Here is a 16,970-nt window from a genome sequence, read left to right on the forward strand (position 1 = left end):
TTTGTAGAACCCACATTTCTTCTCAGAAACATTATTATACATTGTCTCAATTCTCTGGTATTCAGTCCATAAATTAAAGGGTCCAAAAAGGAGGGAAAAATTGCAACAGACATTCCAAAGGCCTTTCTCAGAACTGTTAGTTGACTTTGACTTCGATGAAGGATGTATGTAGCGTTTGCATTGATCTGCAACACAAGGAATACAAGCACATGTGTACAGCACGTTTGAAGGGCCTTTCTCCTGCCATCTGGGTTATTTGTCATTATACACGTGACCAAAATCTGAACATAGGTGTACAATATAATCATCAATGGACATCCCATGATTACAATTAAAGTAAACATCCCATAGTAGTTGCTCGAAGTGATGTCACCACAAGCTAGTTTCAGCACTGAGGGATAGTTACAAAACAAATCTACAACATCCATCCTGCAAATTTTATATTGAGTTAATAGCATGAACAAGGTGAATATCATAAACACGTCAAGAAACCATACCGAAAAAATAATTTTGATTACATTCTGGGTTGTCAGTATTGAATTATAGTTTAAAGGACAACATATAGCGATGTATCTGTCAAACGCCATCGCACTGAGGATTATCAGATTACCTGTGCCATAGATATGAATAAAAAAAGCCTGGGTGATACATGCCTCAGAGGAAATGTGTCTGTTCTCAGTGATGATGCTGAAAAGAAAGTGAGGGAAAAGGGCCGTTGCACCCACAATGTCACTGATGGGCAGATTTAACAGCAGAATAAACATGGGTTTGTGGAGCTTTTTACTCACAATGATAGTTAGCAATACCAGCAAATTACAAAAGACAATTATCAGATAGATGAGAGTCCCAAACACAAATGATGGATATATATATCTAGATTGAAGATCTAGAGTTGACAATGTCAATACGCCCACAGAAGACGAGTTTGAAAGCATGATTCTGCGAGTATGTCCTGTAGATTGTGTCTCAAAGAAGAATCTTTACCTGAAACAAAAGTTTATTTGACAACAATCAGTGAATACTTTCAAAAAAATGCTTTAAAATACCTTTGAGTGAGTGAAATCTTGTAAAGAAAATCCCAATCTGAAAATTTCACATTAATGACAATTGTGTACTTGTGGTTTCTCACCTGTGGCAGTTTACTGTCTCATTCACACCAACACTGTCTGACTCACTTTGAAACACGTTTTTTATACTGGACAAAGTTGACCCTCGAGACTTTAGGTGTGAGATCACTGAGCAACCTGCCACAGGAAAAAAATACCAACATATATCTATAATGTTATTGACATTAATATTTCATTTTCAGAAGTCTCTCATCCAAATCTTTTTTATAAAGCATTTAAACAAAAAAGAACATGAAGGTTTGAAAGTGCACAAACAGCAACACTAAGCGTGTCGTTTATTTCAGTTTTGGACTTGACCTGTTGATCACAAGTAAAAAGAAATCCCAACCCAAGCAGAGTTTCCGCATGGTTCAAGCAACAAAAACTTTCCCTATTTCTAAAAATATGCATAAAAAACACACCTCCCAATCAAATGGTGATTGACCGTGGTGCAGCGTCAGGGTGGTCGACTCCTGATCGGTTTGAATCTGTTGGATTCCTGCCTTGTCCGTCCATGTGTCAAAGACACTGAACCCCACATTGCCTATGGTGGGAGGTTGACGCCAGTGTTCGGCATCAGAGTGTGAATGGGACTGTGACTGTAAAGCACTTTGGGCCTTCGAGGAAAGTAGAAAAGCCCTATACAAGTATACGCCATTTACCATTTAAGTGTGTTTCTTTCATCTACACCAGCTTTAAAAGGGATTTGTGGAGCACTTCTTAAATGTATTTTCCTAGTTTTCATCATAAAAGTTGGAAAATTGTACTGCATGAAAGAAATGACTAAATTTGGTATTCTGTGTTCGGGAAGACCTTGAGTCAAATAATTTGTAAATGTTGTGTTTGTCCAGCAAGAATATATATAAAAACACAATAAATCAGAATTTTGTGGTGGTTGTGGTTCGGTTGTTGTAAATGTGATGATCATTCGATACAACACAAAGTTAACTTCTGTAAACAAACATTGTAAATTAGGATTACTGCAGGGATGCCAGGAGTTTTATCAAACTCAAAGGAGTTCTCCATTCTTAAAATAAACAGATTTTTCTTTTCTTTTTTGGTCAATAAAGACAATAGTTTGTCACAAAATTTTTCTTTTTAATCACATTCATTCAAATTGCTTTTACACTTGTTAAATTCAATTTACCAACACCTGAAAACATACAGTCAAGTCATTTGCCCAAAAGTTAAAAAAAAAAAAGTCAAAAAGTCACAATTACTACTACATTTTCACATCAAAAGTAACAAAACTCATTTAGGTGAAAATATTTCACACCAAATTCCATTTTTCTAAAGTACAGCAAAGCATTTTTTTTTCAAAATTAAAAATTCAATTCTAAATAAAATTATATAATGAAAAAAATAAAACTTCAATTTTACGCAGGGAAAAATAGTCTGTTTAATGTTATGTATTCCTGTTTATTGAAAGTTTTTCCTGAAAAATAAGATAAATAACTTCAGAGATATGAATTGTAATAACATAAACCTTCAAATTTAATGCTGAAAATCTCAGATTACTCTATTCTTAAAGACTCCTAGGAAGGTGTTTCCTATTTCGCTTGTGTGAAGTCCATACACAACTGGATTCAGAAGTGGAGGAACAAGAAATATCAGCATCCCCATTATCTTTTGCAAGTCGGCCGAGATATTTTTGAACCTGTGGGATAAAATAGTAAAAGTTCCCACAACCTCAAAAATCGCCAGAATGACTAACTGTGCCACACAGGTGTGGACAGCTTTGGTTTTTTGCTTCAGATTTCCGTGTGGCCAAACATGTGATAAGAATTTTGACATAGGAGTACACCTGAATGGATATACTTATAGCTTGAATGACAGCTGTGTTGAACAGTCCTGTGATATTCTGAACTGTTGTGTTGACACATGTGAGCTTAAGGAGGGATGGATTGTCACAGAAAACATTCCGAATGAGAGATGAGCACTTTGGAAGTCTTGCCTGGAGGGAGAAGAGCAACAAAATCAAAACAAAATCGAGGCCCCAAACCAGAGCAACAATACATATGACTGTCCGTAGGGTCATGATGGAGCTGTAGCGAAGAGGCATGCAGATGGCAACGTAGCGATCGAATGACATCGCTGCAAGAATGAACAAAACAGCACCACCATACATGTGGAGAAGGAACGCTTGTAAAACACACAGAGGATAGTAAACATCACTCGTTTCTGTAACTATGTCTGACAGCACTTTTGGCATCATTGCAGTTATACCGATCAGATCGTTGAGGGGTAGGCTGAACAGGATGAAGTACATCGGCTTGTGAAGGTTCTTCTTCAGAATAATCAAAGTCAGTAGCGTCAGGTTGCAGGACATCCCAAACAAATAAACTGCAATGCCGAGGAGAAATATGGGATACTTTCCTCCGGCTGGAATAAAAAATGGATCCATAGCTAACTTAGAGTTGAACTCAAAAGAACCGTTTTCCATTTTCAAACAGATTCATGGAAAGAAAAAATAACAAGAGAAGACATCACTGAAAAAATGACTAACATTTGCAGAAACCACATCTACTGTTGCTGTGAATGTAGCGTTGGCCAGAGTGCTGAGTGCTGCTCTGCACATCTGGCTTTATGGCAGTTTGGTTTCCATCATCACTGGCCTCTGGGATTATCAACGACCAAGAAAAACAAGATGAGTCGAATTAGTCGAAGGGATCGAATGTTCTGTTTCAGTGTTTAAATTGATGTGCATACATTCTCTGCATTCTTTCTGGAAATATTTTTTTGGTTGACAACTGAAGGTGGAACCCTTTATTACTGTTAATAGTTATGTAATTGCTATTAATTATTATAACTAATTGACTTTGTTTCAAAGTAACATCAGTATTTGATGCAATGTCTATTAAGCCGTTTAACAACTACATTTTTGATGGTTGGCCTCCTCAAACATTTCATCAGATAGTACTAGAATTTGGGTTCACTGCTTCTGAAAGAAGCTTGTCTTCTTATAGCTACAGTTGAATTGAACTTGACTGAAACTGGATTGTTTCTGGAAAAAAGGAAGGAAAGGTGGATCTATACAGGTTAGTAAGACAGAAATGGTACAGGTGTGCAGCAAGTTAGGGTGTTCAAGAACATAGATGGAAGTGTGTTGACTGATTCCATCCCTGTGATGGAAAGATGCAAGAAGAACTTTACAGAGCTGATGGAAAATATTTTAGAGCACAGAGAAGAAGCTGATGTAGAGGAAGAAGCAGCAAAGATAAGTAAGGATGAATGAAGGAAGACATTGAAGAGGATGAAAAGTGGAAAGAGTTGTTGGTCCTGACAACACACCTGTGGACATACGATTGAGTTTGGCAGTAAATTTCTGACTCTTTACAATAAATCTTGACGAGAGAGAAGATGCCTGAGGAATGGAGTAGAGTTCTGGTGTCCATTTTTAGGAAAATGGAAGCGTACAGAGTTGTGGAATAAAACTTATGAGTCACACAATAAGGTTATGGGGAAGAGTATAGTGAATGATGACGATGAAATGTGTCTTTGTAAGAAGTTTATTAGAGAGGAATAGATCAGAATACATCAGAGAAAATGCTCATGTTGGGTTTATTGAAATAGTTTGGACACGTTGGAACAGAAAATATGTTAGTAAACCGATGTTGAGGTTAGAGCTGCCTGGCTGGAACCCCATGGAGACCAAAGAGGAGGTTCATGGATGTAGTAAAGGAGGAAATGAGGCGAGTTAGTGAGAGTTTGGATGTTTTCAGACTGGATGCATTTGGTTAGCGTAATGTGTACCAGAGTTCATTTCCCCCAATAATCCAGAACTATTTACAAACTTATTGCACCCATGCGGCACCCGGAACCAGGAACCGCTCTTAGATCCATCTTTTGAGGTGGGCCCAGTTCATTGTTTCCAATTGGACTTCTCTGAGTTCGCTCTGAGTTTCCTCAGTATTAATAGGCTCCGTGCTCGAAGCAGAACAGCTATAGCCGGGCATGGCATGGGACACAACAACTTATTGAAGTGTGGTTGGATGAATGCAGGCTCATTTTAGTGAGATACACATTGTTTTAACACTGTTTTCCTGACAATCTATATCTTACATACATTGAACAGTCTACATTTTTAAGTGACCGCCTTGCTGCATGCCTTCGCCGTACCCAAGTAGCAAGTAAAAAGTGTTGTGCCTGACATTGATACAAACGTTCAAAATTGGTCAGTAAAATATAAAGTTTGAATAAGTGAACTATCCCAACAACAATTACAAATCTAAGGACTTCCATTATTCTTTTTCTCGCTGCCTCTTGTTGACAGGCAGTCTAAATACAGACCCAACGAACTCGATCCGGGCCAAATTATGTGGACTTGGTCCAGACCAACAGCTAATTCCTCTTTGAATAGAATGATTTAGAGGATATTGATGAAGATGGATGGTTTATCTAAGTTTAGCCGCTGAAAGACCAGGAGGAACCTCAAATTAACATTTGGAACACAGATTTTCTACATCAACTTTCACGCCATATGCATCATTAATGTCTGCTACATTGGCCAAAGGTTGGCAAGTTTGGCTACTTAACACAATTGCTCATTTTATTCACCAATATAGATAAAACAAGCAATGATATATTTATCTCAAAAATGTGTTTTTGTGGAAAGTCTTTTCTAAGCAGAAAAAAACAACTTGATTTGCTTATTTTTCTATATTTTTCTTTAATAAAAAAACTAAACTTTTTAATTAAGAGTGTTATGTTCTTTGGTGTGATTCAACTGGATAAACATGTGTCCTACAATAAAAGAAATAAAGAAAAAATTAAAAAAAAAAGATTTGTTTTTTGTTTCAGTTATGCAATGTAGTAGACCCAGAGAAAAATCATTACATTTTGTAACCAAATTGCAGTTTTTCTAAATAATTTTGTGTGTACTGTCACCAAATCAACACTAGAATAATACTCTCCAAAACTTATCTTAAACTGAATGTTAGATTAGTGCATTGAACTTGCACTTGAAGGATGAAGAATTACATCAGCTTCGTGTCACATTATTTTGCAAGAACACTGATAATAATGAGCTCCTTTGAGATGGCTTTAAATAATTGCTAATAAGTGTCTCACATTTTAATTAATCCCTGGACAAATGGCAGTTCTCCAGTTGATATTGTTGCTCCATAATTCTCTTTGGGGAGAATCAAATGTTTACTGGCTCTGTGCAAATAACAAAAAGGTTTGGACACTTTCAAAGTTACTTTTTGTTTCTTTTACTTTCAAATATTTCAAAGTCCTCTTATTTTACTTGCTGTTTTTTTCTTCAATGTCACTAAAAACGTCAACTTTAATTTCAGTTTTAAACCGTATCATAAAAAAAAAAACATGTTGCTTTTACAGGCAGGCAGAAACAATTAAAAAGAGACCAGTGAAGTGGTCAAGGCGACCTCTGGGACTGTTTTACACTTCCACAGAATAACAGTTACGGTAATAAAGACTAATGACCCCCCTGTGAGAAATGGACACAGTGAGACATTAATCTGAAATCTTAATTGTTTAGTGCTGTTTGTGTGTCCCTAAATTGTGTTTATGGCATTTTCTTCTGTGTTTAATAAGCTAGTATCAATTTAGTGTTTTTTTTTTTAAACACACACACACACAAATCTACATTTGTACAATTTACTGCAAATTCAAAATTGTTACCTTATTTATTAATCTTATTGCAGCTTTTATGAATTTTCTAGTGTTTGTCTGATGATTAAACAGATTTATCTCTAAATATGGGCTACTAAATTTCATTTCTATCCTTCTTTGTTTTTGACAAATGTTCGACTTGACTTTTTAATCATAGTGATCGTTCCTATTTTTTTTGTTGGGTTTATTCAGTTAAATGGCAATATAATAAATTTGATTTCTGTAAAAATTGCTTTTGGATTTAATGATTTTGCAGGTTTTCACTACTTGACAAGAAATCTATTGTTACTGCACTACATAGAGTACTACTGTATTGTGTCACCCACCCAGATGACTTGGGGGGGGGGGAGGGACACATTTATTTTTATTTAGAGTTTTGTTGCACTTAAGAAAGTCTTAGATTGTGTCATCTGAGAGAACATATTACTAATGTCATCTGGTGTAAAACAGCAAATAAAATTGTGCTATATTCGAGCTGAGTTTATTGTAATATTTGGTATTATACGGCAATCTGGGTTGTTTAAACAAAAAATACATTTACAGTTGTGCCCATAAGTTTACATACTCTGGGAGAAATGATGAATTCTTGCATATTTTTCAGAGAATATAAGGTTTTTTTTACTCCTGGTTAGTAGTTGGATTAAGCCATTTATTGTTAAACAACAGTGTTAACTCTTGTTAAATCATAATGACAATAGAAATTTTCCAAGTGACACAAATCAAAAGTTGACATACCCCAGTTTTTAATACCTTATATTGCCTTCTTTTGCATCCATAGCAGCTTAAAGTCTCCTGAGATTAGATTTTTTTTGTTTTCACAAGTTGTAAGTCAACTCATTCTTCTTGGCAGAAAACCTCTTATTTTATTTTTTCTTCTAATTTTAGAGTTTTTTGCTTGAACTGCCCGTTTGAGATCTCCCCTAAGTGGTTTAATGATACTGAGCTCAGGAGACTGAGTTGTCCACTCCAGAACCTTCACCTAGTTTTGTTGTGACCAATGAAAGGTGGACTTGTGTTTTGGATAGTTGTCATGTTGAAATGTCTAAGTGTGTCCCGTACGTAGCCTTTGATCTGAAGAGAGCAAGTTTTCCTCCAGTATTTTCTTATTACTTGCTGCATTCATCTCGCCATCAGTTTTGACCATGGTGCCTATGTGGCTTACATCCCCAAACCATCGGGGATCTGCCTTTGTGTTTGACAGTAGGAGTAGTGTTATTTTTATCAGAACCCTTGGTAACTCCTCTCCAAATGTACTGTAGTTTATGGTTGTGTCCAAAATGTTCAGTCTTGGTCTCATTGCTTCAAATGACTTTGGTCAAGAAGTTTGGAGGCTTGTCTCGGTGCTGATTGGTTGTAAAAGACTTTCTTCTGCCAACTCAACCATGCAGCCCATTTTTTCTCATGGTGCCCCATTATTATATATCTTTAAACATCTGACCCTGGCTGAAGAATTCAACGGCCTCTTGGGAGACCAGAAACTCCAAGACCTTTTGTGTACGCACATTGATCACCATTGATAAATCTTTTTGTGTCCACCTTTGTACATGTTTTAAGAAAAAAGCCATCTTGGTGTGTAAACTTTTGAACAAGGTCATTTTGGGAATATCTGTTGTCAATCATCATGATTTAAAAAGGACAAAACACATTTTTTGACAATAAATGGCTGGACCCAACCACTAACTAGGAATGGAAAAATGTGTTATTATTCACATTCTATGAAAAATGACCAATAAATCATTATTTCTCCTAGTGTATGCAAACATATAAGCACAATGCATAAATAAGACAGAAAGACAGGAAGTCAATTTGTTTCTATTTACAAAATCATTTTATTGTCAAACTTTTCTGTTGAGTTCAGTTGCTTAGCTCTTTGTGCTTAAGTGATTTTCACTTTTGTGTGCATACCTACATCTTTAACTAACTGTAATGAGCAGAATTAGAAATTAAAATACTGGTTGGTATATTTTTACACACTTTTCCTTTCTGATTAGTCACTAAACCTGAATTATCATGATCCAATCATCAGCCTGAAGACATAACAACTTCACTGGCTTTAATCTTTAACTTTTTTTTTATCCTATATCGCAAAGTTTTGAATTATTTATTTAATTTTTAAAAACTGTTTTGATTATGAAAATCTAACAAATAAAACAAATTTGAATTGGAAAATGCAGTTTACTTCTCCAATATCCAAGGTAAAAACTGCTAAATAAATAAACTTTCAGCTTTAATCATGGGAGAGACTTTAAGAAGTCAACATCAAAACATTTCTTTTGCTCAGATATGAACCTCTCAAAGGGACTCTCCTGTTAAAAAAAAGGAAATAGAAATCAGAATCTGACTGGTGACGCAGGATTCCCTCCTTCTTTGGAACATTATATAACCCTTCTGACCCTCGACAGAGAGAGAATGTTTTATTTTAGGCGTTGGAGACTCCTTGAACACATGTTCAAAGAAAAGGTGTGTGCAATCTGCAATAATATATAATTTTATTTTAGTTATAGAGGGGAAGAGAGGGTTTTAATTTAAGCTGCAAACAACTTACTAATGAGAAAAAACAAAAAAAACATGAATATTTTAAATTAGTCAGTCTATGATACTTTTGTCTTGGTTTATTTTATTTTTTAAAAGTGCTTAAGTGAACTTGTTTTCACTATTTTTTGTCAAACTGAACCTTTATTTTTGCTTTGCAGATATTTTGACCTGTTGAAAGACAATGGAGGAAAACACATCTGTTTTCGGTGACATTTTGGAGATCCAGGGCTTCGACATTTCTCCAGAGTTGACATATCCTCTGTTTTTCCTCCTTCTGTTCGTTTACTGCTCTCTGCTTTTCTCTAACCTCGGCATTCTGGCAGTCATCATCGCTGAAAAGAGCTTGCACCAGCCCATGTACCTTCTCTTCTGCAACCTGTCGGTCAACGACCTGATCGGCAACACAGTTCTGCTGCCGCAGTTGATGGCTCACGTCCTCTCTACAGAGCGCTTCATCACATACAGCCAGTGTGTGATTCAGGCCTTCTACAGCCACACCTTTGGATCCGCATCACACATGATCCTCGTCATCATGGCCATAGACAGATATGTGGCCATCTGCCACCCGCTGAGGTACAGCTCCATAATGACTACCAGAGCTGTGATTGGTCTGTCGGTGGTTGCATGGGGGGTTTCTTTGGTGCTCGTGTCTGTGCTCATAGGTCTCACTGTGAGGCTGACCCGGTGCAGATCGGTTCTGCAGAACGCTTATTGTGACAACGCCTCGTTGTTCAAGCTCTCCTGTGAGAACGTGTCTGTCAACAACATCTATGGACTCTTTTTCACCGTGCTGCTGTTCACGTGCTCCATGGGAGGAATACTCCTCACCTATGTCAGGATAGCGGTCATCTGTTGGATGAGGAAAAACAAAGAGACCAACAATAGAGCGCTCCAAACCTGTGCAAGTCACCTGGTTCTGTATCTAATCATGCTGTGGTCAGGGTTTCTGACCATCATTCTCCACCGTTTCCCAAAATACCCAGATCTAAGGAAAATTGCCTACATTTTATTTCATGTTGTTCCTGGAAATTTAAATCCTATTATTTATGGAATGCAGACAACATCACTGAGGGATAAAATTACTCAAATACTAAGGAAAAAGTTTATTACTTTTTAGGGTTTTACAAATACACAAACAGCAACTTTGAAATCTTATTTAAAGTCCTATTTGATATGTATTATGGATACCACAATTCTCAGTTTAAAACTGAATTGTATGTTACACCATTAAACTGAATCATTGCGAAGTGAACTGTTGCACCTGTACAGCATTTGTTGGCCTATTTTTATGTTGAAACACGAGTGTTGTGCTAAAATGAAGAATGATTTATAAGAAATTGGTTTATGACATCACACTAGACTTAGTATAAGACACATTAAAGGTTTTTGCCATTATATTAGCAAATTATTCATTTTATTTTTTTTTATTTTTGGTTTTTATTGTTGTTTTGCGATACACAAATCATATGTCAAACTGACACAAAACCGTGACTCAAAAATCAAGGTTTGAACTGAATTATGGGAAAAGTTAATTGTTGTTTACTAATTCAAAAAACATATTCCAGACTTTAGTTAAATATCTTAGTTTGGAATATTATTTTTTTAAATCCACACTATTTCCTGGCTATTTATTTTGTCTTAAATTGCAATTTTAGTATTTTTTATTTTGACCTTTTTATAATAATTTTATTGCTCATCATAAACTTTAGATTTTTCTTTGTCTGTTGATTCATTTTACTGGCCACATTTTTAAGGATTTAAAATATATATATATTTATAGATATGATCGATAAAGTCTTCTCACCTTGGTTGATTGAGAGCATTTTTTGTTTTTAATATATAAAAATAAAACAGAAACAGGATTTATTTCTATTGTGCAAAAATACAATTCAACTATATCTGGTATCATTTGTGCACAGCAGGCTGATGTGACACCAAACATTTTCCTGGGATTGTTTATTATTTTTTTTTACTTTATTTCATTTCAATTGATTTTTTAAAGCTGGGAAAACACAATGTTCTCAAAAAGAAATGACAAAGTAATCTCAATATTTCAATAAATGTTTCTTCCTAAAAGACCCAGAGTGATGAAAATTATGTTTTTGTTCTTTATAACATGTTCTAGCAGCATTTTTCTGATGATGCCGGACAATTATTAAGAAAATTAAACTTACAATTGCATTTAATTCAAATCATTATGACTCTGGAGCAGATTTGTGTAGTAGAATATACTTGTCGCACCAAAAGCTTCCTACTCTGCTCCATTCTGTGGAAAAACAGATCTCATCCGAGCTGGTATCTGGCTGAAAACTGTACGGCTGGATAGCCTCAATCTTGATCGCCATTTTTGTTCCACCAATAATGTTAGTTTGGGGTTGTGAGGGACTGTAAGCTAGCGGGAGAGAGTGTAAACACGTAGATGACAGGAAATGGGGGCGGGGTTCCCCTATGCCAACAGCCCTGCCCACAACTCGGAGGTGAATTTCTAATTAACTACTGCAGAAACTATGTCCTAGAAAATGACACAAGTTTTTTTGGATTTTGGCTAAAACGACATAATTGTAATTAAAAACCACTGAGAACACTTTTACATCAGATCAAAAGATAATCAGAGTGGGTCTTTAGAGATAAACAAAATTGTTATTTATCAATAGAAAATTCTAATAATCACTTCTTATAACACAGTTTAGATGGCTTTTCCCATGATGAGAAGGCTCATAAAAAATACTAAAATAAAAAACATCCACATGAAGAAACGATCCAACACTTTGGCCACTTTTTTCCATTCCCCCGTCCTTTTCTGCGTGGCCCTCTGGTCTCTGTAGTAGTTGGCAATGTACTCAATATCACGCAGCAGCAGCAGATGCTCGTCGCTGTGTCCCCTGCAGAACAAATCTCCATCTTTTTTCCCTTCATCACTCACTCCCCCTTTTCTGCATCTCCTGTGAGAACCCGAATCTCCACAGTCCAGACTGGTGAAGAGGCCACTCTGCCAAGTGCAGTTGTTGGTTGGGTTCTTCCTCACTGAGCTTGATAGCCCGGTTAACTGATCCAGATCTTCTTTTTGTTCAGTGGTGATGGAAGCTTCCGTCTCCTGGCTTCTGTCTGCTTTGGAAACACACTCGTCCATGCCTGACCCCACCTGTCCATTCATGGAGCTGCTCTTCGCACATGGAGCCTCGTGCTTCTCTGGCTGTGACATCATGCAGTTCTCACCGACTTCATACACAAAGCACACCCTGGCCATGTACTGCAAAATAACCTTTTTGGCCCATTTGGGAACAGGCTTGGCATCGGGTCCACAGTGGTGAATGTTCATGATGAAGATGGTCAGAGCTGTGGAGGCTGTGATCATGGTCATTGTGGCAATGTAGTATTTCCCTGTAGAAAGAAATGAGTCAGAAATCAACAAAAAAATAAATAAATAAATTAGTGACAGATTTTTTTTAAATCCTCACCAATTAGTGGCACATTCTCTGAAGGTGGCATAATCTCTGCAACCAGCAGCTGAAAGACGGTGAGTGCCAGCATTACGGTGACACCCAGAGATACCTTCTCCCCAGAGTCAGCTGGTAGGTAGAAGCCCAGTGGAGCCAGAAAGGAAATCATTACACACGGAATCAGAAGGTTGAAAACGTAAAAGGAAGCCCTTCGCTTTAGTTTTAAAGTGTAGGTCACATCTGGGTATGGGTCAGCACAGCACCCATACTGAACTATGTTCTTCTTCGCCGGCATGCCAAGCACCTCCCACTCCACGTTCTCCACCAAGTCAGCCAGGTCAGCACTCTCCATGGCGTTCTGGATGTCCAGCTGGTTACCGTTGTAGGTCCAGGAGCCGTAGGTAAATCTGCACTGCTGGGCGTCAAATGGAAAGAACGATACGTCCACTTTGCACGAACTCTTGGTGATATATGGAGAATCCCACATCATCTGACCGTCATGTCGGATTACCACGTTGGTGTCCATTGGGCCGGTGAAGCGATCATCTGCACTAAAAAAGACAAACAATCAGGTTACAAAACTATACCATCCTTAAGCTATATCCACACCGCCCTCGCTCAAGTGGACATTTACAATTAACACTCTATGTAAATTTGAGTTTTGGGGTTCTGCATTCAAAACTCTTGTGTTCATGCGTACTACACAAGTTTCTATGACTGTTTTAGGGCTCTACACACAAAATATATAGCAGCTGAATAGCCAGGTTGAATTTGATCAATTGGTGGGGACGTTTGGACAACGACTCTTTTAATTCACAGAAGTGCCAAATGTTTAAAAATTGATCATGGAAGAGAAATGTAATAATTGTTGCTTATGACACCAACTCTTTCATGTATCAGAATGGAGCTGTGAGAGACAGATTGAAACAAGATTTGCACCACTTTAAGAATTTGCACCACATCTCTTCCAAATGTAGGTGGTGGACAAAGAAGAAGAGAAGCCCCTCCCTGTTTGTTCAGTGTGAACATAATGAACTAAATGCCCGTTCTCATCAAATCTCAATTCCGTCTGTTGGCAACAACCTGTTGCATGCCCGTGTATCCTTAGCCCATCACTTAAGAACAATGAGATGTAGAGAAAGGATAGTGTTTGGATGGCTCAATTGGCTAGATGAAGGACTGGCGGGCAAGAAACCTGGATTTGCTTCTCAAAGATGCAACAAGAAATCCACTGTGGGTCCTCAGGCAAGACCGTTCACACTGCTGCCTATCTGAGTCTCTCTGTGCCTTGAAAATACAGGGTTGTGTCAGGAATTAAACCACCTGTGCAATGTGCAAATCAGAGAATTTTTTGTGGCAACTCCTAATGGGTCCACTCTCTTCACTTATGGGCTGTCTAGGTACCTGTGAGGTGAATGAATAATGTAAAAACAAATCTAATGAATCACTGTTGGTCCATACAACCTTTGTGCTGTTATCAGACAATATAGTCTCAAAAAAATGAACTACACAGTCAGGTTAAGGTTAAAATGTAACCAACACGGATTTATTCCAGCTAACAGTCGTATTGTGGCACCAAAGTTAGTTAACTTCACCATCATTTTTACTATTCTCCTTAAAAAGTCAATCCAGAGCGGTTCAGTCTCCCACCTCCAAGACCTCCTCTTCTTATTCCTACCAATTAACAAGAACCGTGAAGGACATGGATAAGGTTTGCCCTTAAGATCAAAGATACACAAATTCATATAAAATATGTTGCAATGTTTATTTGATCATAGTGTATCCTCGTAGATCAAATCAATTCCAGTAATACGTAAGCTTTTATTTTGATTAGTCTAATTCTTTGTAATGTGTAGATTTTACATATTTTTATTCTTTCAAATTATGTATTTTTCTTGTGAGCGTAGAACTTTCTCAATGAGGTATTTCAAGTTGTCTTTGAAGTGTAGTCATGAAAAAACATTTTTAATAAAAATAACAATGTTAACTGAAAAAATATTTAACTATTTAATTGCAACTCCATGATAAAATCAGCATAAAAGTTTTCAACCCTGAATATTTGTATATTTAATGTTATTTTGTGCTAACAGCTGCAATGGATGACACACAAAGGCTCTTCAGTCCTCGCTCTTGAAAAATATCCCCTGCTTGTTTTCCAGTAATCCCTGGATTTTTTGTTGTTGATTTCTAGGATTAGGAGTCGGATTGACTGAACAGACTTCTAAAAGACTTTAGGGAATATTCAGGTGCACTGTCAATAAAGAGTTTTTTTTTATCACTGAATGACAAACTAACCCACATGAAACCCACCTGTTATACAGTACAATATCAGGTCTCCACAGGTAACTGCCAGGTATACGGATGGTATCGAGCCCATCGTAATCCTCTGTGTTCCACTTGAGTTGAGCGTCAAACCAAACTTGCCGAATCCATAAATATGCAGTCAAGATTTGGTTTCGTTCATCCTGCAAAAAATAAAACAAAATAAAAATGTAATTAAATGAAAGATGTAATTTGAATGTGAATGACTTGTGTGTTACCATGTCGATGATCTGTGAGAGTGTGACCTGCAGGGTCACGTTGAGGATGGTGTTTGTGTCATCCACAGGTATGAGTGCCTTCGTGTAGTTTGACATCAGGTCAGTCAGGAGCTTCTTAGCATATTTTGCACGAGCACACCAACAGGCTACAACCACAAGAGAAAGAATTCTAATGTTAAACAACATTCACTTTTATTTTTCAAGTAAAAAAAAAAAATGTTGACCTGAGGGTCCTGTAGAGTTGGGTTTGGTGGAAACACACATGTGACACAAATAGTGAAAACATGACAGATGGCGGGGAGAAGGAAAACACACAAAGCTCTGAGAGGAGATCATCTGCCTGTGACACAAGCTGCTGTATATGTGGGGTATAACATGTTCACATTGAAACACAGAAACTATCAATCAAATGAGCTGAAACACAGAGTTCCATCATCTGAAAGCAAATTAAACAGAGATTATAATGCATGAATAGTGAGTATTACATCATCCAAACCGTGAATTCTATCATCTGGCTCCCTGTTTTTTTATCTACCATTTAGAAAACATTATTTTTGTGTTAGAGTTTATGATTTTATCTTATTAAATTGTTTAATTCTGAACAATTTATTTCAAAGAATGTTCTAAACTTAAGTTTCAAAGCTAAAATCAAAATTATTATGACCGTTGCACTACAAAATGGAGTGTTTAGAAGTGGAATGTTGGTCATATCTTCTTATATTCTTCTTCTTTTTTCATGTTGTAGCCTATCCTCTGTAGATGCAGAAAGGCCAGATGTTACACTCGAATCATTTTAGTCAGTGAGCAGGATGGACACGTCTGTGGGATTAGAGGAAAATCCTGAAACAACTGCATGCTCGCAATTGTCCAGATCCTTTGCAACAGCCTCTGTGAATGAGCAAACAGAACAATGTGGAGGAGTGTAACTGCAACAGGGTTAAATTGTTTTAACATTTTAGAAAGTATGCTTACAGAGTATTATGAGTGTGTTATCAATTAATCTATAGTAAGGTTTATAATTAGCAAAAAAAGAAAATACTTTAAAATCTACCCGAATGCTTTAATTTGTGTACAAAAATGAATAAGTAAATATAAAAATTAGATGAGGAAATACCCTACAGATGTGTTAAAATTAAAATATTATATTGGTTTTTTTTTCAATAAGCTTCCTGCATTTTTTACCTTTTGCTTTTTTGAAGATGGAACAGCAATTATGTGTCATATCTATTGAATTAAAGAAAAAAACTGAAAAAAAGTTAAGAACTATATTTATAGAGCAAATAACTGGTGATTTTTTGCATGGTAAATATATATTTTTGCACAAATAGTGGGATAATATTTACCTAACTCATGTTGAGTATTTTTAGCTGTTGAGTTAATCAAAATTTCGAAACAAATTTACTCAAATAAATTATGTCCAAAAATCTCTTTTTGTTTGTTTAATATAAATAGCTTGTTTTATAGTATGAGATAACATCCAGGGAAAAGTTTAATTTCCCCCCAAAAAACAATTAAAGAAGTAAAAGGAGAAACTTACTTGGCGTTAAAGTGAAGCACAGAAACCAGCAAAACACAATCTTCCATCTCCTCATTTTTATGTATTTTAAAGCAATGAGGTTGCAAATTAATAAAAATAAAATCAAGCCGTGCAGGGAAGAAGGTCCAGCATTCTGATTCCACCAAACGGGCTGACAAGGAAAATGGGCGGGGCTACA

General features: G+C 36.6%; 3 protein-coding genes and 1 pseudogene across 4 annotated transcripts; 1 reads left to right on the plus strand and 3 right to left on the minus strand.

Annotated features, from left to right (window-relative positions):
* Positions 1-8: 8 nt before the first annotated feature.
* On the minus strand, positions 9-959 carry LOC112149393 (olfactory receptor 51I2-like; the record flags this gene model as incomplete). The annotated part of the gene is made up of 1 exon (XM_024277049.2): positions 9-959. A coding segment is annotated over exon 1 (927 nt), but the record flags the coding sequence as incomplete, so codon positions are not given.
* A 1,200-nt stretch (positions 960-2,159) lies between these two features.
* On the minus strand, positions 2,160-3,602 carry LOC112149392 (annotated as a pseudogene).
* Positions 3,603-9,000: 5,398 nt separating this feature from the next.
* Positions 9,001-10,926, plus strand: LOC112149391 (olfactory receptor 11-like). Its single transcript, XM_024277047.2, has one exon. It carries the CDS (start codon positions 9,457-9,459, stop codon positions 10,390-10,392), a length of 936 nt encoding a protein of 311 aa, XP_024132815.1. The 5' UTR covers positions 9,001-9,456; the 3' UTR covers positions 10,393-10,926.
* Positions 10,927-11,817: 891 nt separating this feature from the next.
* On the minus strand, positions 11,818-16,910 carry chrna10a (cholinergic receptor, nicotinic, alpha 10a). Of its 2 annotated transcripts, XM_024277755.2 has the most exons (5): positions 16,793-16,910; positions 15,256-15,401; positions 15,026-15,180; positions 12,734-13,266; positions 11,818-12,656 (listed from the first exon to the last, which is right to left on the minus strand). In XM_024277755.2, exons 1-5 carry the CDS (start codon positions 16,845-16,847, stop codon positions 11,962-11,964), a joined length of 1,584 nt encoding a protein of 527 aa, XP_024133523.1. In that variant the 5' UTR covers positions 16,848-16,910; the 3' UTR covers positions 11,818-11,961. The 2 variants fall into 2 exon arrangements, with proteins under 2 accessions (XP_024133523.1, XP_036070649.1); XM_036214756.1 differs by having other exon boundaries at positions 15,026-15,401.
* Positions 16,911-16,970: the final 60 nt, after the last annotated feature.

This window comes from Oryzias melastigma, linkage group LG13 (genome assembly GCF_002922805.2).
Source record: "Oryzias melastigma strain HK-1 linkage group LG13, ASM292280v2, whole genome shotgun sequence".
Lineage (NCBI taxonomy): Eukaryota > Metazoa > Chordata > Actinopteri > Beloniformes > Adrianichthyidae > Oryzias > Oryzias melastigma.

Excerpts from the sequence above, each read along its gene's own strand:
- LOC112149391 (XM_024277047.2), top strand. The coding sequence starts at position 9,457 with ATGGAGGAAAACACATCTGTTTTCGGTGACATTTTGGAGATCCAGGGC.
- chrna10a (XM_036214756.1), bottom strand. The coding sequence starts at position 16,847 with ATGAGGAGATGGAAGATTGTGTTTTGCTGGTTTCTGTGCTTCACTTTA. Across the intron at positions 15,402-16,792 it reads GTGCTTCACTTTAACGCCAA|CCTGTTGGTGTGCTCGTGCA; the intron begins GTAAGTTTCTCC and ends TTGTGGTTGTAG. Across the intron at positions 12,657-12,733 it reads AGAGAATGTGCCACTAATTG|GGAAATACTACATTGCCACA; the intron begins GTGAGGATTTAA and ends TTCTTTCTACAG.